This window comes from Stegodyphus dumicola, chromosome 6, assembly GCF_044657685.1.
Source record: "Stegodyphus dumicola isolate Sdum_Otavi_A_Nest chromosome 6, ASM4465768v1".
In the NCBI taxonomy this organism is placed as follows: domain Eukaryota; kingdom Metazoa; phylum Arthropoda; class Arachnida; order Araneae; family Eresidae; genus Stegodyphus; species Stegodyphus dumicola.
The window spans coordinates 32,581,055-32,605,715 of record NC_140773.1 but is presented as its reverse complement, the minus strand read 5'-3'; the positions used below and the strand labels follow the sequence as shown (position 1 = coordinate 32,605,715).

At 31.7% G+C, this 24,661-nt stretch overlaps 1 protein-coding gene across 1 annotated transcript in view; it reads left to right on the top strand.

The window, feature by feature from the left end:
• Positions 1-24,661, top strand: part of LOC118194088 (histone acetyltransferase KAT8-like) — a 48,172-nt gene that overhangs the window by 6,755 nt on the left and 16,756 nt on the right. The window contains exons 3-8 of the mRNA XM_035365282.2: positions 6,489-6,658; positions 9,798-9,851; positions 11,194-11,358; positions 15,479-15,568; positions 19,963-20,197; positions 23,380-23,530. Of these exons, the coding sequence (XP_035221173.1) occupies positions 6,489-6,658; positions 9,798-9,851; positions 11,194-11,358; positions 15,479-15,568; positions 19,963-20,197; positions 23,380-23,530 (865 nt within the window). The remainder of the gene's footprint in view (positions 1-6,488; positions 6,659-9,797; positions 9,852-11,193; positions 11,359-15,478; positions 15,569-19,962; positions 20,198-23,379; positions 23,531-24,661) is intronic.

Here is a 24,661-nt window from a genome sequence, read left to right as displayed (position 1 = left end):
CTTGACTGACGCCATTTTGAGTTCTTTCCATGTCTTTTCGCATCTCTCACACCCTCTTTAGAAAAGGGGCGGATAAGAGTTCCCGCCAAAACTACAATCTCTGCCCATTGGCCTATACAGATTAGATTGTTTCACCCACCTATGTCACACGATGAGAAGGAAGGTTGGTAGGACACAGAGGGGATTTGCACCCTTTTCAAATCTGTTGCACGATACAGAGGACGGCACCACCCAGGTCAGTTTTTTAGTTTCTTTTGTTTTATGTGTTTCTTATGATTTTTTGGTCCTAATAAGACCCAACGGCGTTTGTTTTCTTGCAAGTTTAATTGCATATTAATTTGATTACAGTACCATTATCTTTATAAAAATTTTTGGTTAATCTTTGGATTATGGTAACTTGGCGATATTTTGGCTAACATTTGGCGACCAACCCTGCTATAGCAACCTGCTAGTTTTGTGTTGGACACCATTTTGTTTTCACAAAGTAAAGGCTTTTTTTTTTCCAACAATCTGCTAGTTGAATTACGCTTATGCTAGAACTTTTATGGAACAAAAGTGCTTAATCATGACCAAGATTAGGTGCGAAATTGGGAGAAAGTGCAGAATCGCAAACTGCTTGCCGCGTTTTTAAGAATTGCACACATACACGCCATCCATGTACACGTTGACCTATTTACACTTAAAGAAACTTCCCAGAACTGCACAAAAATGGCATTGCGAACACTCTTGACTTTATCCATGTACACTGCTAAAGTCCTAGCTAGTAACCTTTATCGCCTTACCAAAATGTCGCCAAACTATCTGTTACCATATACCAAAGATTAGCCAATTTTTTTCTTTTGTAAGTTATGCAGGACCAGCCCATACGTTATTGTAATTTTGACTAATAGCAGACTGCTATTTATTTTATTTTCTTTTTAATTTTGCATTGCTTGGAGTTGCATTTACCTTTTTTAACACCTTAATGTGTTTTTCTGCGGACGCATCGGGAAAAAAGAACAGAGAATTGAAGCTCCAAAAAAGATTTTTTTCGAGTTAATTCATGTTTTTTATAAAAATTTTACTCATCAAACAAGAGCTTCAGTGGTCTGTTTCAGCGAAACGCGTAATGGTATTTGGCCTAGTTCGACACTCAATTATTTTTCCCTTGAAGAGCCTGGTTGAGGGTTCGAATGGGTTAATTTACCATTTTCCGCTTTGTAATTATTGTATTTTTGTAATTTTGCAGTTTATGGTTTTCATTATAATTTTTACATTTTATGTTTTAATATTTTTTTCCGTCAATCTATTTTTATGTGTGTTAACTTATCACAACGGTCAGATTAGTTTTTTCGTGCATTCGCATGTCTTCCAACATTGATTTTTAACAGTTTTATTTCGCGTGTAAGCAGTTTTTTTTCCAGTTTTTTCCAGATTAATATTTTTTTTTTAAATTTCTTCTTTGTTTATATTTTAGTAATACAGCATTGAACTACTTCATGGAGCTACAGCTCCTGGCAACTTTTTAGCAAGATCGCTGCAATGTTTCTACCTATTATTTCATATATTTTTGCAGCATTATGCGCAAAAAATTTTTAAGACCAAATATGTCTTACGTCTCATTACTTGTTAGCTTTACAATTTCTGTTTCGATTATATAGTTATACATAGTATATACTATGTATATACACACATAGTATATAGTGTATAGTATATTGATGTTCTTTGGATCATTTTTGGTGTTGGCGATAATTTTCAAAATCGTGCCAAGGCTGCACCCGTATACTAGGATTTTACCAAAAATAGCTTTAGAATTTTTTTTTTTTTTTCTGTCAGCTGTTATTTTATTTTAAGTGTTTTCTCCTTATAATTGTTCTAGTCTCCCTGCTTCACAATAATTGTGATTCAGTGTTTTGGAAGATTTGCTATTCTTAAGATACTGCTTTCACCTCCCCTCTGAATGGCTTTAGCAGTTTATGAAGAAACCTATTTCAGAGAAGAAAAAGGCAGTCTCCACAAGGGCTCTTTCAAAATTAGAGATGTATTTGAAATTGGTGTATTTTTGTAAACTTTGTGATGAATAAATTTGAATAAACGTCTCATTCATAATTGGTAACCTTTGTATGTCCATGGTTACGGAAATCAGTCAATTTTGTACATATTTTTCAGAAATTTTTAAAGCCACTTACAATAAATAGTTTGCAGCACTCACACTTTTTTGAGCTGAAACTCTATATTTCTCAATGACTCCAATGGTAGTCTTAGGCAGAAATCATCATCTACATCATCTGGGTTTATATATGTCAAAATGTTTGGAATCTTGGGGAGGATGGATTTTTTCACAAGATTGGCAGCAGTTTTAACTGTAAAGTTACTAAGCTACCTTTCATCAGATTATATGAAACAAAAGTCTTCCACATTTATCAACAAATCTTAATTTTTTATAAATTTGTGTCGAGTGGTAAGGAACCCATTGGATACAAGCCTTTTTTCTTTCCTAGAAGAATTATCTTAAGACCCAGTATACCTGATGCTGGTGACATCAGAGTAGCTCGAGTTAATTTCTTTGCATGTTAATCGACAATCTTCTTCCTTTCTAGGCCATTACAGATATCACATTTTCTGTCTCGGTTGATATTTTTGGTCTTGGCTTTCGGTCATCTTTGACGCCTGATATTTTCCAAGAAAATTGTATTTCAATGGAAGACTGACTGTATTAGGATTTTCTACCTGATTACTATAAGCTTCATGCAGTGCACTGTAAAATTCTAATGGAAAATTTACATATTTTAATATAAAATTGGAATTTTACAATTAAAATATTTAAATTTTCAGTTTTGAAACACAATGTTTGATCTTCTACATGCATTTCAAATACCCATTACTTCAAAATGCCATACTTTAGAGACATCAGGCACTTGCTTTCATTTCAAATATTCAGCTACAATTTACAAATGTACAAAACCCGTCCAGCTATTAAGGGTTACTGAGAATCAATATAAGATATCTAATGGGATGTGTTGAAGCATATCTGTCAAATTTGATTGCAATATTTGAGTGGCATTTTCAGATATGAAATTCAGTTGGTCAAGTATCAGATAAGCTTATACCAAATGATATGGTATTTCTTATGAAAAACTGCACAAGAGGAAAAAAATGGCAATATAGAAAAATTACATTCATAATGAACAGACAGAGAATTCTTTAATTAATATGTAACATTTGAGATATTTAATTATACTTGGCATCCTTCTTATTTAGCTTACATTAAAAATAGTATAGGATCATTAATTCAGAGATCTTTCCCATGCTTTGAAGCAAAGTGAATTCTAGAATAATATTAGAAATATAGCATCTGACCAATAGCATCAACATGTATAAAAAAATATTAGTGTTTGGTCAAAAATATTAGTGTGAAACTTCCTTTTCATAGCTAATCATCTCATCTATTGTACCGTTCAGTAACACTTAGCTCATGAAACTTAGTTGTTTTGTTCTAAGTGATGTTTTGATGATAAAGTCGATAAGGAAGGTCATTCCATTAACATTCCTCAGTTTGGAGTGTTGCTTCTTTTTGCAGTATTTTTTAAATGAACCTACATTCATTGTTGTTAGGATGTTGTATTTAAAGTTCTGCACAGCAGTATAATAAATGTGTTTAAATATGCATTGGAAAAAACTAAAGATAGGTCAAGTCCTGAATTTCTTCAAATTTGAATGCTATCATCAAAGGTTTTCAAACTTTTTTAATATCAGATTTCTCGAATCCTTCAAATAAAACTCAGAGGAATGAAAAAGAAAGAAAATATTTTAAATGAAGTAAAATTTGAAATATTAATTTAATTTTTAAAAAGTATAAGAATTATTTTTTTAAATACACTTCCGATGCAAATTTAAATTTAGTATATGAATTGCATAATTAATTACTTGAATTTTGAGTTTTATTTTCTCAATATGTTTTGATAAACATATTTGAGCAACAATCAAATTTCAGTTGACTTCAACAGTTCAAAATTCAACTGCACAGTGGGAGTCGCGTTTGCATTGCAACATTTATACATCATGCCATAAGTTGTTAGAAACATGCAGGAGCTATTTTTAACAGGTTATATACTTCCAGAATTATGGAAAGGGTTAAGTAAAAATTCTGGAATATTTCCTTGGATGCTGTGCAGAAGCAGTGTGAAGCCATAACGTCAGTAAATTTGGTGATTCAGATGCCATTGAAATCATATTCATTTCTTAGTGAACCAATCAATGAAACTAATCCTTCCAAAATTAAGTTAAAAATCTTTAGCAATTATAAGGTTAGGGTACAAACAATTTGAATGATGATAATAAAAAAAGTGCTAAGATTCAGGTTTTGAAAATTCAAATCTTTTTTGAAAATCTCCTGTGAAATCAGCGGACTTGAATAGCTCATCCTTAACAGAAAAAAAAAAAAAAAAAGTAACTGATAATCTATTTTGCATCTAAAGAATGAAATCAGTTATTAAGGGCTAGATTTTGATCTCTATATGTTGATTTTCATGTTAATTATAAAAAAATAAAATTATTATTTGGTAAAAACAAAATTATTATTTTTATGTTGAATCCTAGAAAAGTAACAGCTTATTTTGAAACACTGTTCCTTTCTCGAAGAGCGCAAATGTGAGCCATTTCTACTTTGAACCAGTCCTCATGTGCTTTGCCAAATTCAAACAAAATTTTGTTAGAAAACAATTTCTCCATAGCATGCGCTATCTCCTTTCACTTATGTCACTGAGAAGCTGTTTGCACTGTTACATTCACCTAGAACATTAGGCCTTTCTTTAATTTCAGTATGTTTCTGATAAAACCATTCGGCATTATAAACAGAGAAAAGAAGAAAGAAAAATGGAAGAAAATACTTGGTTTCTGTCTGGGAGGGAAGCAGCAAAGAAGTACAGGGGACTCCAAATTTGAGTACACAAAGTGTAGGCATGCAGTCGGGGTTTACCATTTCAGCATCTGAAGGATTCTCAGAGAAAACAAAATGCATCTGTATCGTATGCAGCGTATTCAGGCACTTCAACCAACTTCAGTCCTCATGTGCTTTTGAATGATGGTATCTTGAAAAGTGTGCTACAGATCCAAAGGAAGGTACATTCAATTCACATAACACCCATCTCTGGGTGATAAGAGAACCCTCATGCAACATGACGTCATGCAGCACAGGATCTGTTTTCAGTTAATGCTTGAGCCAGCATTATGAGGGATCACCTCATCAGACCTTACCTGTTATCTTTTCATCTAAGTGGTTGTAACTACTTGATCCTTCTGCAGCAAGTCATGCCATGCCGCAAGTCTTACATGATAAATCTGATTTGGGCAATAGTAGATCAGAAGTTGTTGTCCTATGCATTGGGTTGCTTGATCACCAAACTTCTCATGTATTGATTTCTTTTAATGGGGGACTTATGAAGACACTGGCTTATGACATTGACAATGCCAAGGAGCTGATTGCACGAATTGCAGTAGCTGCCATAGAAATTCTAGATATGTGTGGAATATTGCAGAATATTTGAAATTCTATGCACCGTAGATGTGAGGTGTGCATCAGTGGATGAAACTTCAAACACTGTCTTTGATTCATGTTACTTTTTTTCATGTAAATTTATTATTAAAATGGAAATTAACTTACCTGGCATCTTTTAATTTCTGATGTTTCAGTTTACACCAGCATGTCAGGAAAGCATTTCCAACCCCACATTGCTATGATTCCGAATCATCAGGGTGCATCCTACCCCTGCTAGAAGTTCTGAAATAAGCTACTGAGACACCCTGTATATTGTTAAGTAGAGGAATTGACATTAATTAAAGGATTTAAAAGTAATTTATCATCTGCACAAATAAATTCCTTTACCCAAAGTACAAGAAACTGTTTTTGATGTTATATGAAATACAGTTCACAAATATGGCAGCCACAAATCGGATGCAAGAAATAAAGATGATTGTAATGTAATTCTTCACTTTTTCTAAATTAAAACTTGATGATGATCTTGATGCCATTTAAATAACAAGTCCATAATAATAAGGCAGTACCTTATTTTTCTGAACTTCTATCCGGCTTAAAAATATTTTAATAATAAATTTAAATAAATCTGTTTCATTTATAATCAAACATTTAATTTTATTTATTCCTTCTTCTAGTTTTCAATTAAATTGCTCATTTATGTTAGTAAGGTTGCTGTAGCCAAACACTTATAGGTTGCAAATTGCAACAAATGGGTGGAAATGTTAACAATGAGAGTTAAGAGTCTTAATTTTTTGTGTAATATATTTTGTTCTGAACCTTGAAAATTTCATCTCTGATGTATGTAAAGATATCTGTAGCTTGACTGTTATTTTTTTAGACTATTTATTCTTGTGTGTAAACATATAAATATATGTATATAGTAATAAAAGTTGATAAGTTATATTACTATAAATATAGTTGCATATTATCTTTTGTTTTGTTAGAATTTTGATGTAATGATTTCACATTGCAGGCAATCGTAGGCTTGATGAATGGGTGTTAAGCGACAGGTTTGATTTAACTTCAGCTGGTAAAGATAATGGAAAAATTGGTTATAATGCTTCCCATCGGGGTGATCAACCTGACAGAAAAATTACACGAAACCAGAAAAGAAAACATGATGAAATTAATCATGTTCAAAAGGTATTTTAAATTTCATGTGTAATAAAAAACGATTACTTTCCATTAAACTATTGCAGGAATTATTTTTTTAATAGCAAACTTAGATTGCAAAACCTGATTACAGCCTAGGTGCAGAAGCCTTATCTAGGGCCCCTATATCATTCTTAAATTCTTCATAATCCTGTCCCCCCCCCCCAGCACACACACACAAAAAAAGAAATTGAGCATAGAGGAACCATGAATGTACCTATGATCCTAGAATTTCTTATTCAGGCCGTGTTTGCACATTCCATAAAATAAACAAGCATTTAATTCATAAAGACAAAAATTTAATAGTCACTTTGAAATTGTAAAGGAGCTTGTTTTGTTGCAAGGAGGGTAGATAAAAATGTAATACAGTACAAAGTCCGTAATCCGAACTCGTCTGGACTTCGGCGGTTCCGGATTATAGATCATCAATTTAAATCTGGTAAGAAGGCATGCAGAAATTATACAATTAAAAATATGAAACCGTAATTTATGAAATAAAGAGCAATTATGATGTAAAGGGTATCAAAATTTAAAAAAAAAGCTTAATATTTATTTGTTTACTTTAGTAAACATTTCTATCAATGTAAGTTGTTTAAGTTGCTTCGTTTTTTGTGCTAATACTTTCTCTTTAATTCTATAAACAGACATAATTTCTTGTTCAATTACAAAGTTCCACTGTTAAAGTCCTGTAATTGCTGTTTTGAGAATACCGACTAACTTGTCAATCAAAATTTTTTCGTTTTCAATAACGTTCTCTGTTACTTACTTCACTATCGGAAGCGTGCATGGGTAAACGCTTTACTGGCTTGACACGCATGCGTAGTTTACACGCGCATCAAACACTCATGCATAAGTTTGTGGCTTTGAGGTCCGGATTATAGATCATTCCGGATAATGGACATCCAAATTACGGATTTTGTACTGTACTGTTTACTGGGAAAATTATAATAACCATATAGAAATGTCGAAAGAGACATAAATTCTTGCAAATCACCTCAATAGCTGTGCCACCCACCTTTCGCCAAAATGAGATCCATCCTAGGTCGAGCTGTGCAAAATTGAATGTCACCCTAGTGGAAAATTTTATTGGAAAAAAGAAATTGAAAGAAAGAAAAAGATATAAACATAAGAAGAAAAGTAATAAAATAGATATTTAAAAGAGCATAAAAAATTATATGCATAATTATTTCATTGTTTCACAACGGTATTGCAAATTGTGTGCTGCCTTACAGGAATGATTGCATTTATTTCAGGCTTTGTAAGATTAATGAATTTTTTTAAGAACATTGTATATTTGAACCCATGCTATAAAAAATGGTCATTACCTTTTTGAATAGTTTAAGTGGTTTTTTGCAAAGAAGTACATAATAGTGTAATTTTCTTGGTGACTTCTGGGCAACCAAGAAGAAAAACTGAAAATCCATCATAATTACATCAGAGGAATTTGTTTTTGCCAGTTTTTTCACCAGATAAACTTTTCTAAATATACTTAAGTACCACAAGTATTCCAAGTCCCATATTTTTTTTTTTTTTTTTTTTTTTTTTTTTCTCTCTTCTTCATTCAGCCTCATACTAAATCTATGTTTTAGATGTTCATCTTTGTAGTAGGACCAACAAAACCATATTTATGATTGACTTATAAGCATATGCAACTTTTTCTGTTGCATTTGAATAATCTGTCAATATTATCAAGCTTTCTACCATTTTATTCATAATCATGTGCAATAAAGTTTTTACATTCTAGTTTTTATTCATCTTTATGAAGCACAAGTTTGTTTTAGCAATAAATGCCAGCAATAATCCATAGTTCTAATAATAAATTCTCGCTATGGTACTTTCATTAGCTTTAACAAGTTTATTTTCTCCATTTTGCAGTTTTCTTTTAATCATATAAAATATAATCAATTTTAAATACTTAGTTACATCAGTTAGCTGTCATTTCTGGTGACATATCAAATTATGTTTCACAATACTTGAGACATCACTTTAAAACATCAACAATAAATGAATCCTAATACAGTCACGAAGTAAACATTGAACCAGTTCTTATGTTGTCAGCTGCACTATCACTTATTTTTCTTTTAACACTTTTCTTTTTTAACCTCAGTGTTTGAAAAATTATGGGCAGATAAATTCTTGGAACTTGCTAACCACACATTTATAATGAATTTCTAAAGACATCAAAATATATAGGTAAATAAAATATTATCTAAAAAAATTTGCAGACTCATGTTTTATGTTTGCTTATAAAACACAACCCCTGACATAGAAAATGCACAATAATATGCTTCCTTTTTCAAAATCTATAAGTATAGTTTACATTAGTGTAAAAAAAAAAAAAAAAGTATGTTAAATTTGCTCTTCTAAATTTGAAGATGGAAAACTTGTTTGTTTAAATCAAAAAATAAACATGGATTAAACAGTTAAAAAATTTTGGAATTCTACCACACTTGCTTTCTGCCACCAGTATAGCTCAGCTGAGAAACTGCAGAAAAGTGTTATGTGAAATGATGTACTTGGTGATCAATAAAAAGCAGAAATATGGAAAACCATAGGGAAAAGAAGATAGATGTAAATGTAAATGATGATGATGCTGTCTCTCATCATATATTGTGATCAGTAATCACATTATACAATAAAATTAAAAAGTGCCATTTATTTTTAAATTAGAATACTAGAATTACAACCAGATAAAAAAAAAAAAAAAACCTATTGTCTTAAAGTTTTTCTATTGTTCTTTAAAGCAATATGTTGTTTATCATGTGAGTTAGAAATATTTGACATATTAAAATTAAGAGATGTAGAATTAACTTTTATGCACTGGTAATGAAAGGATTTCAAATTATTTATTTTCCTTAGAGTTGTGGCCTCCTTTCAAGTTACAGTTTGGGATGTAACTGAAAATGATCTAGTCATCTAAATATAATTACCATTTTGTTTCTAATTTAAACCACAGTAAGATTTTAGAATTGAAAAAAATTATGAAAATTATATCATATTGATTTAAACCCTAATTACAAGTCTTAAAATCTAAATAAAAAGCCTGGCTTAAATTCAGAGCAATATATTGTTTATTCATGTTGAGTTACTTTTTATTTATATTTACATTCATTTTATCCTTCCCAATTAGACTTATGCAGAAATGGATCCAACTACTGCTGCTTTGGAAAAGGAGCATGAAGCTGTAAGTTATTTTTCTGGTTTATTAATAGACTTGTTTTGTTATACTTAAATATTTTGAGTTTAGTTAGCTCTAAAAAGTGAAATTAATGCAATTAAAATATTGTTCTATGTTAGATAAAATATTGTTTCATGTTCAAGGTATCACAGAATTTCCAGTTTGTAGAGGTATGTTTTTTTTAGTTGCAGTTCCATATTCATAATGTTAATTTCTTTTGAATTTAGTTGGTCTTTTCCGCTACCTGTAGTTTTTTAAATTGTGGTGATTAGTTTTAGCAGGTATGAGTAAAACAATGTTTTCGTAAGTGTGGCCTTTGCAGAAATATTCATTCTTTTGCATCTGAATTGGCAACAGGATATTCAAGGTAACTAAATTCTGTTCCTTGTCTAAGGTTGTCAATAAATCCTTATCTTTATGTATTAAATTAACATCCAAGAAGAATTTTCATGTCAGTGTCTAAAAATTAGACATGAGGATTTTTGTTTTTAAAAATGCCACATTTTAAACATCAGAAGCTTAAAACTCCAAATATTATATTTGACAGCCATTAGCACAGTCCGACTAGCACTCTGCTGAAACCTTAAGTTTATCCAGCATGGATGTTAATTTATTGCAGTCTGATGGTCTAATTGGCCATTCATTTCTTCTGGGGAATCTACAAAGATGTTAAGCTGCAACTGACAACGTGGCACAAATTATTTTTGAAAATAATTCTGCCATGGCTCTCTTTCAGGAATATTATAATTGTGGTGGGGAAAAAATTGGAAGTATGGGCTCATTTAAAGGGTTTGAAACTGCTGTTAGTATATCTCAGCTAGTCCAGTCAAGATTAAAATCATAGCTAGAGATTTTAACATGGCACCCCCCCCCAGTGCACTTCCGAAGCAAATAGGTAAGCGGACCCACTTTGGGTTTTTTTTTTTTTTTTTTTTTTGGCTACTCATAGTCTAGTGGTAATTAACTCCACTAATAACCTCTCTTTAACTTTTTTAAAGATATGACTGCAGAGGTTGCCAAATGTTAATTTGACAAAAACAAGCAATGTTACTTATATTCAGAACTGGAAAGTTAGAAAATGCATGTCATTTAGTTATCACTGGTTTACTAATCTCATCATCTAGTGTAATCATCAAGAGCAAATGTAAGATGTTCATATCAAGAAATTCAACACCATGTGTGCCTGAATTTATATCGTAGTGTAGTAGTTGGGGAAAAAAGGAACAAAATAAGAATATATATGAAAAGGCCATGCATTCCATACCCATAATGTGGGGAAAATGCATGTTTGCAAAATGCTTATATTTGTTAAGTATTTACTTTAAGTAATTAAAAATTTCTGTTTCAGATTACAAAAGTGAAATATGTGGATAAAATACAATTTGGAAAGTTTGAAATTGACGCTTGGTATTTCTCACCTTATCCTGAAGAATATGGAAAGCAATCTAAACTTTGGATTTGTGAATATTGTTTAAAGTATATGAGACTGGTAAAAACCTACCGATATCACCAGGTAATTTTTGCTGATAATACATTATTTAGTTTCTTGGCAAGTAAATAAAATAGTAAAAATATAAATAAGAAAGAAAAACTTCCATGTTTTCTTTTTTTCCCCCCTTTCTGTTATAGATTAAGAACTTGATAATTTTAAGCAACTCACTCTTTTTATTTCTGATCAGTGTTGTCATTGTAAAATGAAGACTTTAATTATACATCAAATTGACATACTTTTATATGCAGATGCTCGCACATGTTTTAGGCAAATTTCCTTTGCTATTTAAAAAAATTGCCTGCTTGGAAATTTTTTCTTAACTGCAACAACTTAACTTCTGAAAGTGTAAATTATCATCTGCTACTTGACAATTTTGTTTTCATGCAAATTGGCACTTTTAAAGAAGCAAGGGACAGAAAGCTATGTTTGTGCTCTCTCCGAAGAAAATTATTCGAATTTTAGTTATTAAAAAATGCTGTGAAAGCCATGATTTTTTGGTATGTAAAACAACAATAGATAGTATTGTCAATAAGAAAGGGGGGGAACATCAAAGTTTGGCTTCAAGCAGAAAAATTGTTCAAAATACTAATCTAAGGAAAAAACGGAATGTTTCAAATGTTGCAAAGCTAAAAACTTTAATGTTAAAAGAAAATCTGCGAAGTCAAAAGACAATTCCATAGTCATTAAAATGCTCAGTGTCAACTGTAAACAAAGTGATTAATGTTGATTTTAATCTTAAAATGGCGAAAAAGCATAATGTACATTGTCTTTCTCCATGACATATCACCAAAAGCAAAACACTCTGCAGAATTCTTATGAGAAACAATTGTTTTGACACAAAAGAAAAAATCTTGTTACAATAGATGTCTTGAGTACCTTTAAATGACTGCTATAAAAGAGATTCATTTATTTTCATCAAATAGAAGAAAGACAAAACCTTAGAACATAGTTCAAAGAATTTAAAGAATGTTTTTCAAGGGGATTTATGATTGTTGCTGGTTTTTGATATAATGACAAATAAAAATTTAAGAGAGTGAAGAAAACTGTTAAGGTCAACTCCACATATTATCAGGAACATACTTTATACCCAATTTCCAAATATGAAATACCTTCTCTTTACCCATAATGCCATCAATCAGTAGAACTGCATCAAAACAAAACAAGTAGCCATATGTCAAAATACACTGTTAATTTCCTGGAAAAAAATAGAGCAACAAACATATATAAAGGCCATACCCTTCATTCATATCCCTACTAAGGCCCATATCATACACACATTTTTTTTCATGTGAACAACTGTTTTGGACAATTTTTCTGCCTGTTTTACTAATGAAAGAAAGATGTGCAATTGTTTTTTTTCCTTTTCAAAAAAAATTGCAAGTTGTTCGTTTTCAACCAATCAGCTATCAGCTTCTTTGTAATGGGAGAAGCAGTTTTCCCTCTTTTAACTCCAAAGCGATCTGTGGTGATTGGCTGTTGGGACAAAGCAGAAAAAATTGTTCCAAACAGTTGTTCTTCCGAAACAAATGGATGTGTGATAGCTGCCTAAATCTCCTGCTGTATCATCCATAGATTTTTGTGCTTTTGGACTTTTAAAAAGCTAATTGTCCGAACATTAACATACAACCATCCTTGGACTTTGGAAAGCTATTCAAGAGGAACAATTTGATTAGATACATTTTTATACCTTTTATTTCTTAATTTCATATGATCCAATATAATCCTAACCAACCAGGACTAAATTCAGATTGTCCATTTTAAGGGTGAGAAAATGTGTACTGTTGCTGATGTGACTTTCATCCCCACAAGATCAATATTATGCCTAGTATTATAGTTAAGTTATTAAAAATTTCTGCGAGATGGGATTAGTGCATTAGGTTTCTGATAGTGGATGTCAGACAGCTGCAATAGACAAAGCTGTTGTGTGTTCTTTTCTAAAGAATCTTCAGTGTTTTATGCATAAGTATCCTTAAAAACAGTTGTCAGTTAAAATTCGATTTTATGGTTATTTCATGTTAACAAATGGCTTCATGTGTTCGGCCGGCAAAAAGTCTTATTAAAATTCCATGCTTCTATTGAGGCTTCTATACTGTGATAATGCTATTGTCTTTGTGAATCATGAAATTAATAAATAAAATCAGAAGTATTGTTGTTATTTAAATCCATCATTCACAGACTGCACTAAAACTGTGGTGATGCTGAAATCATATCATGATATGGATCTTCTTGTAACATTAATAATTAGAATCTTAGTTCATTACTGAACTATCAGAATATTTAAAATGAAAAAATAACTGTCTATTAGCTCACTATTGCTATAATACTTGAAATTAAGAATAATTTTCTGTTTACGTCAAATTCATAAATCATTATCTCCATATTAATTAATGATATCCAAAAGTCAACCTGTGTTTCCGAGGATTCAGGATGGTGGTCATGATTCATGTTATACCCCTTCTCACTGGGTAGCACCTTCAATCCATCATGCACAGCTATCATTTAGTTTTGGTATTTATAATAGTTTAAGAAATAGAAAATAATTTCGAGATTTTTTATCATCCATATATTTTAAAACATAAACTGTTGCATATAAGAGAAACATTATGATGCTTGTAGCTTTTATCATCTGTGTTATTAAATAATGAAGAACCTTTATATATGTATGCATATTCGTTGCATTGTGGAGAAACAGCAGCACTTAGAGCTACCAAACTTGGAACACAAATAGTCCTCCACTAGAGCATGTATGCCTTGAATCCTGAATTTGAATTTCCGATTTTTTTAATTTATTTTGTATTCTGTACAAATTTAATGACATTTTGATTAACACATGGCATTTAAAAGCAAAGTGTTGTATTTTAAAGCGTCAGATAATTTTGTAATAAAGTGTTAAGATATTTTAAAATTATAATTAGTATATATTTTTAAATATATTATTATTATATATTTAAAATTTAATCAGAAAACTTAGTGATTCTTGAGAAATTGTTACCACTCAGCAAAGCTTAAAGTGTTTGTCTTTTAAATGTATTTGACAAGCTCAGTAATTTAAAAGAAATATGTTGCTATTAGTCAAAATATAAGATATTTGTTATTCATATGTAATCAGGAAATTTAGCGACTTAAAAGGAATGTGTTTTCATTGCCCTAAATAAAATATTTATATCTTCCATGCACATATTTTACCTTTTGGTAAGGTCTTTTAACTTTTCTTTCAAATATAATTTATTATTTGAACTAAGCATTAAATGCAGTTCTTCATCTCTGCTGTTAATTACTGGTTGAACCTGTGAAATTACATTAGCTGGACTCATAAAAATCACTATATATATTTTTTGTTGTTATAATAATCATATTAAGTGGCTAATAAATATCAGTAGGGCTCACCCGAGACCAGATTAGTCTCTTCGGATAGGAGGGATTAGATCACCCAGCCTACAGCCTTGATCTTGCCCCATCAGATTTTCACATGTTCCCCACATTGAAAGCCATATTCTTAGGATGTCACTTCCAAAACAGTGCTGAGCAAGAGCAGACTGTGCTATAATTCCTTTCATCACAGGGCATCGATAGGTGCCAAGATTTTTACCAGAGAGGTTTCTTCAAACTGCTTGCATGTTAGAAGAAATGTCTCAGGGGGCAACTGTGCCTAAAAATAGTATAAGATGTATAATTCATGATGTCATTGTATATTTTTTTGGCAATTAAGTATCCATGTGAGGGGGGAATGATAAAACTCACTTTTGGAACGTACTACATAATATCAGTTTATTGTTTTAAATATCTAGCAATATTGTTGCAACAACAAATGTGTATTATTTAATAGGCCATACAAGGAAATTGTGTAGTGTTTACATCAGATTTTTTATTAAACATTATTTTTATTAATGGTTTAAAATCTAGTCATGTGATTTTTTTATTAGTATTTGTACTGTACGTAAATACATTTATCCGTAAAATTCTATTTCAAATACTACTAGTATCCGAAGTTTCAATGTAGGAAAGGAATTGGATATCCCATTATGAAAATCTTTTCAAATTATTATGTTAATTGGTGTTTGTTCTGTCATTTTTTATTTTATGAAGAATTTTACAACTGTAAATTGCATTTTATGTTATTCAATTTGAAATTTTTACTCAGGGAGAGTGCATAGCTCGTCAACCACCTGGTAAGGAGATCTATTGTAAAGGGACATTATCTGTTTATGAAGTTGATGGAAAGGATCACAAGGTATGTAGAAATTGGTTCTTTTGATATGTATTTTCTATCATTTCATAAAATTGGCTTGTTGATTAATATACCATTAGCACTTAATGTTTTTTCTTCTTGCTGTTTCAGTACATTTTATATATTGCTACAGGGATGCAGAATTCACTAGTATGTATTTTACTGATGAGGCTGCGGACAGAAATAGAGTAGCTGCTTTGAACAAGTGCTTTGTTTCTACCTGCAGCCCCATAAGTAAAATGCATATTGTCCAGCTCTGTATTCTTGTAGTGATATAATAATGTTCAAAATCCACATGGAGGATGATGTTTGTGCCAATGGAACTTTTTTATTTACTACACAGCAGTGCCTTATACTACCTCAACAGGCCATTTCCACATCTGCGTTCTATAACAAAAATCTCATTTTTCAGTCCCTCCTGCCTGCCTTTACATTTTTATCAGATATTTTTAAACACATGGATGTTAGAAGACAACTCTTAACATAATGAAATCAAATATTCTGGATTATTTAAACCTATGAAATTGCATGTGTATTATGTCGACAAATGTCACCACTTGCTGATTGATGACACTTTTTTTTAATTGTATTGTAAAAAAAAAAAAAAAAAATTATGTTAACTGATCACTTCCTTGCTGAAAAGAAACAGAATTAAACTCATTTTACTCAATCACACTGGTGATCATATTCATTGAATTAGCACTAATCAAGGTTTTATTGAATATATATATATATATATAAAACACACACATACATATACACAGGTTAGAAACTGAAGAATGTTTAATTCATAAATAGTATTAATGTCATTCAGTTTGCTGCAAAATCAATTAAGAAAGAAAGAGATAAAATATATAAAATGAAAAATTGAACAATCGTGGCAAGCAATTTAACAAGAAGACACAAATAAAAAAAAAAAAAAACTTTTGAAGCAAAAAAACTTGGTAAACAAAGCTGAAATAAAAGTAAGATAATACAAGAATTAAAAAAAAATCATTAAATATTAAATAATGTTAATAAATAGTAGTTGATTATTCCGAGGTGTTTGTCAAAGAACGGCTGAAAAAAAATATCAGTAGAGCCATGTTTCTGAATGAATTGCAAAATAAAAAATAATCACAGAAATTTTTCTTTTATGTATGTCAGAATGACAACTTAAATATCACTTTCCTTAGCAAATGTTTTGAAAATGGAAGTTCTGTCTCATAAAATGCAAATTCAAATGGCATTTGTTTCTGAATGGAATACATTTTCCCTTTTGTTATAAATGGCATATCCAGAAATTAGGAAATTGATTCAGAATGTAGAAGGATAAAACTATGCATTCTCATATGTCTTGTGGCTTGAGAAAGAACCATAGTCTCCGTCGAAATGGCCAGAAAGTGATCAAGAAAAAATTTGTTAAGGTCATCCTCTCTTGCGCTGTTTCCGTGGAGTAATTTAGATCTTATATTTACTTTTTTATTTAACCAAGGAAATTTGTGTTAAGTTTCAAAATAAATATTTTAAAAGACAACTGGTCTTAGTATTCCCATTATGAAAATTCGCGAAGAGTTACAGAAGATGAAGTTGATCAGAAGCACAAAATGATGCTGATGGCTTTGTTTGATTGTTTTATATATATATATATATGCTTATGGCAAAGCCTCAAGGGCTATTTGTCTAAGGGGAGAGGTGCCTTTGTGAAGGACTTTCTAAGGGAAACTGGCTCATATACATGTTAAAACCACAGAAGCACCCATGCAGCCAGCCCATTCGTGGGATTTGAACCTCTGAACTAACAGCATTCAGCAAATTTACCTCTCGGCTGCTGTTGGGTTGATGCTGATGGCAGCAGAAGTGAAAAGTTTAAATAAATTGAGTCTATACATGGTTCCAGTGAGCAAATAAATTCTATAAGAATATTTTCAAATTATTTTCTACATCTGTAACAAACATTTCTATGTCAGAATTTTAGACCAAAGCTATTACTAGAAAGCTTCTCTAAAATATTGTTTTTTTAACTTTCTTACTTTCACCAAATGGAAAACTCAAGTAACTAGAACAGTTGAGAAATCCCACCAAAAAATTCAGAAATGAGACAGTTGTAAGTCGTTATTAAATATATATATAGTATTAATAATGGATAACTGTGGCCTCACAACACAATTATAAAATCGTCATCTTTGTCTTATATAAACCATATTAATTTTTGATAAGCCAGTTTACTTTTTGTAACAAAGGGTATAAGATAGCTACTGTTTGTCTGTTTTCCCTTGCATTTTGAACAGCATGCAGTGAAGTATTTTCAGTTACAGGCTCCTAGCATTAGAAAAATGCATGCTAATAGGCTTAATATGAAACTTAAAAACTGGATAAACAGTGATGATATATAGGAAAAAATGAATTATTAGCAATTCAGGTTTTTTTAGGTACTTTTCTATTATCGGGAATTCTGATTTATGATTCAGAAATTTATGTATGTGTATATATGTGTACACATGTATACCTACATGCTTACACCAAAGAGCCATTACATTATGATCATCCTCTATCTATACCGATGGCCTTGCCCAGGAACAAAAACACTGCACAAGCATTGCTGTTGTTTGAGTATATAAAGCGGCTATACATTATCTTTCCAAACATAGTGCGATTAGCGACATAATGGGAAAAGTAGCTGATTTTTATGACTTGATAAAGGTCAAATCATTATGGCTTGGCGACTAGGAACATCAATATCAGAAACCGCGCATGTAGTGGGCTGTTCACGTGCAGTTGTTGTGAGCACATATGGAAAATAATGTATGGATGACGAAACGACAAGTCGCCGGCCAGCAGTGTGTCGTCAATGGCACATTGATTCCAGAGGAGAGCGAAGATTGCTACGTGTTGTTCGGCATGAGCTGCAACAGTGGCGACCCAAACAGTGTTTCTCAATACACTGTGCAGTGCTGCTGTGTATGAGCCTATGCAGCCAAAGACCAAAGCGTGTCTCTGCACTGACAGCACATCATTGCCAGCTGTGTTTGCAATGGACAGGAAACATCGGAATTGGACATTAGAAGAATGGACATGTGCTAATACGCCGACTTTTAAACGAAACCCTAGCTCCCAAATGCACAGTTGTATGGAGACAAGCTGGTGGCAAAGCCATTATGGTGTGGGCAATGTTTTCATGGAGCACATTAGGACCCATAATTCCCATAGAACAATCCCTGACGTTTGGGCGCTACATGAACATCGTTGCAGACCAGGTACACCTATTCATGAGAACAGTATTTTCGGCAGGGGATGGTGTTTATCTTCAGGATAATGCACCATGTCATAAGGGTTGAATCGTCAGGGAATGGTTCAACGAACATTCCAGTGACTTTAAAGTCATGTCATGTCCTCCAAATTCACCTGAAATTAATCCAATAGAGCATTTGTGTTCCACCTGGAAAACCAAATTCGTGCTGCCACACTACCCCGTCAAAATGTGCGGGAATTGCAGAACCAGTTGGTGAGCACTTGGTACCAGATACCTCAGACTACCTATCAGCACCTTGTGGAGTCAACCCCCACTCCGGGTGCTGGCAGTTTTGAGGGCTAAAGGAATGGCTCTTTGGTGTATATGCATATATGCTCTCACATATATACATTTCTGAATCCGGTCTCGATAATAGAAAAGTACTGTTTTTTATATACTATACTCGTAACTGTTGATTATCTACACTAGATAAAGAATGATCTGCTGTTTTAAATACTAGCTGGTCTGATAAGTTTTTCATAATCAAATAAGATATTTTACTTTCATATGTTTTAGGCTTACAAAATATGGCAGCCTTTATGTCTGAAATGCATTTTTTCTTTGAATTCTTACATAATTTTAAATGTGGGATTTTAATATTCAACATAATAACAAATAAGATGACAATTTTTACAATTTTGTCCCAGAAATTTCTTCTTTCATTCATTTAGCTTTTCTGCCGTGAGTTGCATTATTGGTATGCTCAACTATCATATAGTTTTCATGTGCCTAAAATTTGGCATTTCTCAAGTTTTCTTGATGTGATTAAGCTTTAACTACGTGTATTACATCATTGTTACAGATAGAAGATGAAGAGAATATTGAAACTACATCAATGTTAACTTTCATTTTGTTCTTCATATTACTGCAGTAATCTGATTTCTTATTTTATTTTTTACAGTTATTTATTAATTTTGCAAATAAATGCAAAACTTTCACTTTTACAAAATTTCCTTTTTTTTTTTTTTTAACACAGATCCCAAGTATAAAGTAAAATATACTGTCTATTAACTTTTTTGTGATAAATAAATGATATTATATTGTGGCTTGTTCATGGATTGAAAATATATTAAAATATAGGCAAATATATAATTATAATATTCTGTAATTGTTCTCTTTCTTATAGCTATATTGCCAAAATTTGTGTCTCCTTGCAAAGTTATTTTTGGACCATAAAACTCTTTACTTTGATGTAGAACCTTTCCTCTTTTATGTATTGACTGAAACTGATAAGCATGGTTCCCATCTTGTGGGTTATTTTTCAAAAGAAAAAGAATCTCCTGATGGAAACAATGTGGCTTGTATACTTACACTCCCTCCATATCAACGAAAGGGATATGGAAAATTCCTTATTGCATTTAGTAAGTATGGTTCTGATGTAGTTTTTGTAATTATGATTTTTAAACCACAAAGGGAAAATTACTAGCCCTTTGGTGATAATGCAGTTTAACAACTTTTAATTTCATAATTCAGTGATTTATATTTCGAATTATAATATTAACATTCACCCAGTCAGTGTAAGTAAGTGTTAATATGCCAGGCCTAAACTGAGTCAGCTTAAATCAGTTTTCCATTATTATGATTTATTAACACGTTGACGGTGGCGGGAATATTCATTGAACAATTAATATCTGCACCGCCGTCAACATGTTAAATTGAAGTACATTACCAGAAATTGTTAAGAAAATATTCTTGCAAGTTACATTTTAAATTATTTGTTTTGTATTGAATGTTTGATTATAATGTTCATATGTTAATCTATAACTCTTGAATAATTAAAATAAAATAAAATTTTGTACTACATATATTCTGATATATAAGCGTGACCCATCGGTGGGTCATGCCGCCCCAGGAAACAGATAAGTATGACCCACTGGTGGGGTGGGTCGCCGCCATCAAAGTGTTAAAAGAAATAAAATCCTGTAAGTTGCCTGTTCAATATACAGTCAAAAGTCGTTAATTCGGACACCCGTAATCCGGACCTCAAAGCTAAAAACTTTCTGTGCATGCGCCGCGTTGGCACATGCGCACTGGCATTTTACGCGTGCGCGTAAGACCTTGACTACTGCGCATATGCGTGTGCGCAAGTGCAGAATACTTTTTCGCCTGCTCGTTTAATGTATAGCGGACGGTGTAAGCTAAAATTATCTAATTATCTATTTCACTTAATGTTAATGATTTCGTTGTTCCTTAATCTTCGAATTGGATCCCGCTTATTATTTTTTGCAGACTGTAAGAGCAATTTTATAAAAGCAAACTTGAACTTTCGATTATGTCAAATAGAATTTCCGATGCTGGAACTTCCAAAGGATCTACAAAACGAAAGTATGTTTCGATGTCCAACAAACAAAAAGTGGAATTTCTGCAAAAAATGGATAAAGACATGAAGAATGTGACAGAGAGATTAGTGAAAACGAAAAAATTTCAATTGACAAGTTAGTCGGTATTCTCGGCACAGCAATTAACGGGACTTGAACAGCGGAACTTTGTAACTGAACAAGAAATTATGTCTGTTTATAGAATTAAAGAGAAAGTATTATCACATAAAATGAAGCAACTTAAACAACTTACATTGAAAGAAATGTTTAATAAAGTAAACAAATAAATATTAAGCTTTTTTTTTTTTTTGTAAATTTTGATACCCTTTAGATCATAATTGTTAGAATTTCTGCATGCCATCTTACGAGATTTAAACTGTCTTTAAACTTTAAGATTTAAACTGTGATCTATAATCCCGAAAAATTGATAATCCGGAATCGCCGAAGGCCCGACGAGTCCAGATTAACGACTTTTGACTGTATTAGCTTTGCAACTGCTGAAACGTGTGCTTGCTTATGAACAATAAAATTGACCCCCTCACCTCATTCTAACAGCAAACTGAAAGAGTAGAAATGCATTTTTATCAGTGTCAGCAACTTGTTATAACCTTTCGAAAATAAGCATCAAATAATAAAAAATATTCAGCATATTTTTAGTGTAGTAGAAAATGCAAATAGCAAATACTCACATGTGTATTATGATTGACCTCTGAAAAGCCATTTATATGCTCCAGTTATTTAGTCTGATAAATTTAATCCAAGAAAATAACATTTATCAGATTCAGCATGATACTATTAATACTCCAAAATGTACTCAAATTTCACTGCTGGTAAATGTAATTTCTAATGATAAATGCAGAAGGCAACTGTATTACAAATCTAAAAATTTATTGATGTAATTATTTGTTTCCATCCCCCTCCCTAATAAAATTTTCTTTGAATCTTATGAGAATACTTAAATGAATGTAAATTCTTAAGGAGCCTATAAATACCAGTATGTACCCAAATATAAATAGACCAAAAACATAAACAAAGAAAAAACAGATCAAAAAGTAGAACCAACTTGTATTTTCATAAAGCCTAGAATCTGAAAACCCTAGAAAGAGCACCACCCAGAAAATACAGTTTTTCAAGTTGAAATTTTAGCAATTAAAAAGGCAATAGAAATTACAATTAACACGTTGAGTGCGGCGCCAGACCCTGGGGACTGGCAGTGAACTTTCCGTGTGGCCGCTGTCGGTCCCTGGGGACAGGCACTGAAATTTTCTTTTGGCTGCCGTCGGTCCTCTGAACCGACAGTATTAAAGTTAAAAAATAAATATAGTCTCAATGAAATGTGATCAAATTTAGTTTTAATGAAATGTATTGAAACATTCTAAACAAAAATACAGCTTAGCTCGCTGCCGGCTTAACGGAAAAGACAGCAAATTCGGCGCCACGATCAACCTGTTAATAGTAAATCCAGTCAGATTCTCTTTCTTCACTACATGCAATAGCAAACTTTCTACACCTTTCTACTGTAGCACGGAAAATCTTTTATCTCCTCCAAGAAAACAGACGTATTAAATTTTCATTAATTGAGTGAAAGCACATACAAGAAATGAAGGAAATGAAGATGTTAGCTCTTTTGCTAAAAATGCAGCTGCTACTTATGATTCCAAAGATATGAACTTATTGCCAAAACCATGTCTAAAAAAAGGAAGCAAACAGGAAAATAAATCAACTGACAGAACAAATGTAACTCTATTCCTCAAGAAAGGGATCCCCCATTTGTTATGATTAGTTCATGTGTTCTCCTGTCTACATAACTCTTAAACCACTTACACTGTGTGAAATATTTCTAAATTAAGTAAGTATGCCATTAGCATCGTGCATTTAACTTTTGTAAAATAAAGTGATAAATAATATTCATCATAACAGTTCTAACACTCTATAGAAACTGTTCAGTAAGTTTTTGTAGCATTCTAACATATTTTATACACATTTAGAATTTGATATAAAATGTTCCATTTCAGCATATATGTGATACAGTGGGCTATCAGTTTGGTCCCATATCACTTTTAACATGGAAGGGGGGGGCCACGGAGGGAAACTATGTTGTATCATATATGATACTCTGAGAACAAATTGAAAATATTGTAGCTATTTTTCAGTCATTAATGTTTTGTTATGAATTTTAAAAAATTTAGATTTGTAGACCTTAACTAATTATATTATATCAATAGGTTATGAACTTTCTAAGAAAGAGCAACTTGTTGGCTCTCCTGAAAAACCATTATCTGATTTGGGAAAATTAACATACAGAAGCTATTGGTCATGGGTTATTTTAGAAATACTGAAAAACCAAAGAGGTGCATTGTCAGTAAAGGAACTAAGGTAAGTAATAATGATACATTTAATATTTTCTCCATTTGTAGTATAATTTTTAAACTTTTTTGTGAAGTGCTTTATGAAATTAATTTATGTGTGTAAAACTAATATGTGTTCTTCAGGAGCTCTGTTCATGTAGTTTGTTGAGTTTTAAGCAATGTGTAAAATGCTGTATTTCTTGATTAAAATTTATAGTTGTAAATGTGCTTTGTAATAATAATTTTCATACTTATGTAAATTTTTTAAAAGTAAACTTCATAATTAAATTTTTAAGCCAAAACTGAAAGGAGCCAGATGAATTTTAAGGGATAAAAGATTAAACCTGCTGAGAAAAATTAATATAAATCATATTTAAAATTGTTTGTTTCATTATTACGTTTGACCCATTAAAATCTGAACATTGTAAATTCTGCTATTACTAGGTAAATAAGATTTTGTTACTAGTAGTACTACTCTGGTTTCGGGGGCCATAAAAAATCACCAAACTATTATTGATGTCAATGATGATTACTAATACCTAACACAATTCAAAAATTCAACTAAGGAGTTGCACAATTTAAAAGTTCGATTTTTTTTGTGTGTGAATTTTTTCCAAGAAATAAATATTTACTAAATCAGAAGTCAAGCAACAAAATAAATATTTATTTGATATATTTATTATTCCTCTTGCCATTGATTTCACAATTTGGTAATTGCCCATGGCTAAAATGTCTAATTGATTTATTTCAAAAAAGAGGCATCATCAAGAACAAAAAGTAGTGCTCAAAAGATCATGAAATGAAACTGAGTTTTGAACAAAACACCTTAAAATGCCATGGGAGGAACCAATCCATTTCCTCACAATTGTTTGGTTCATGTATTTCTGGTACCAGATGACATCAGTTGATTTTTTGGAAATTAAAACTTAAGATTAATCAAAATATCACTGTTCATTGTAACAATTACGTGTGGGAGATTAGCACAGCAGCTTTAACAGTGCGGCTAACAGTGAATATTGGCGGAAGCAACAAAGTTGTTGAAAGAAACAAAAGCCTCTTCACAAGGAGAAAGAGTAACATTGTGTGGATTCTTCCACAACAATTGGTTTTTGGTGGATTGTGCTGGGGAACTAATCAATGTCTCTTAATTGCAGTTCCT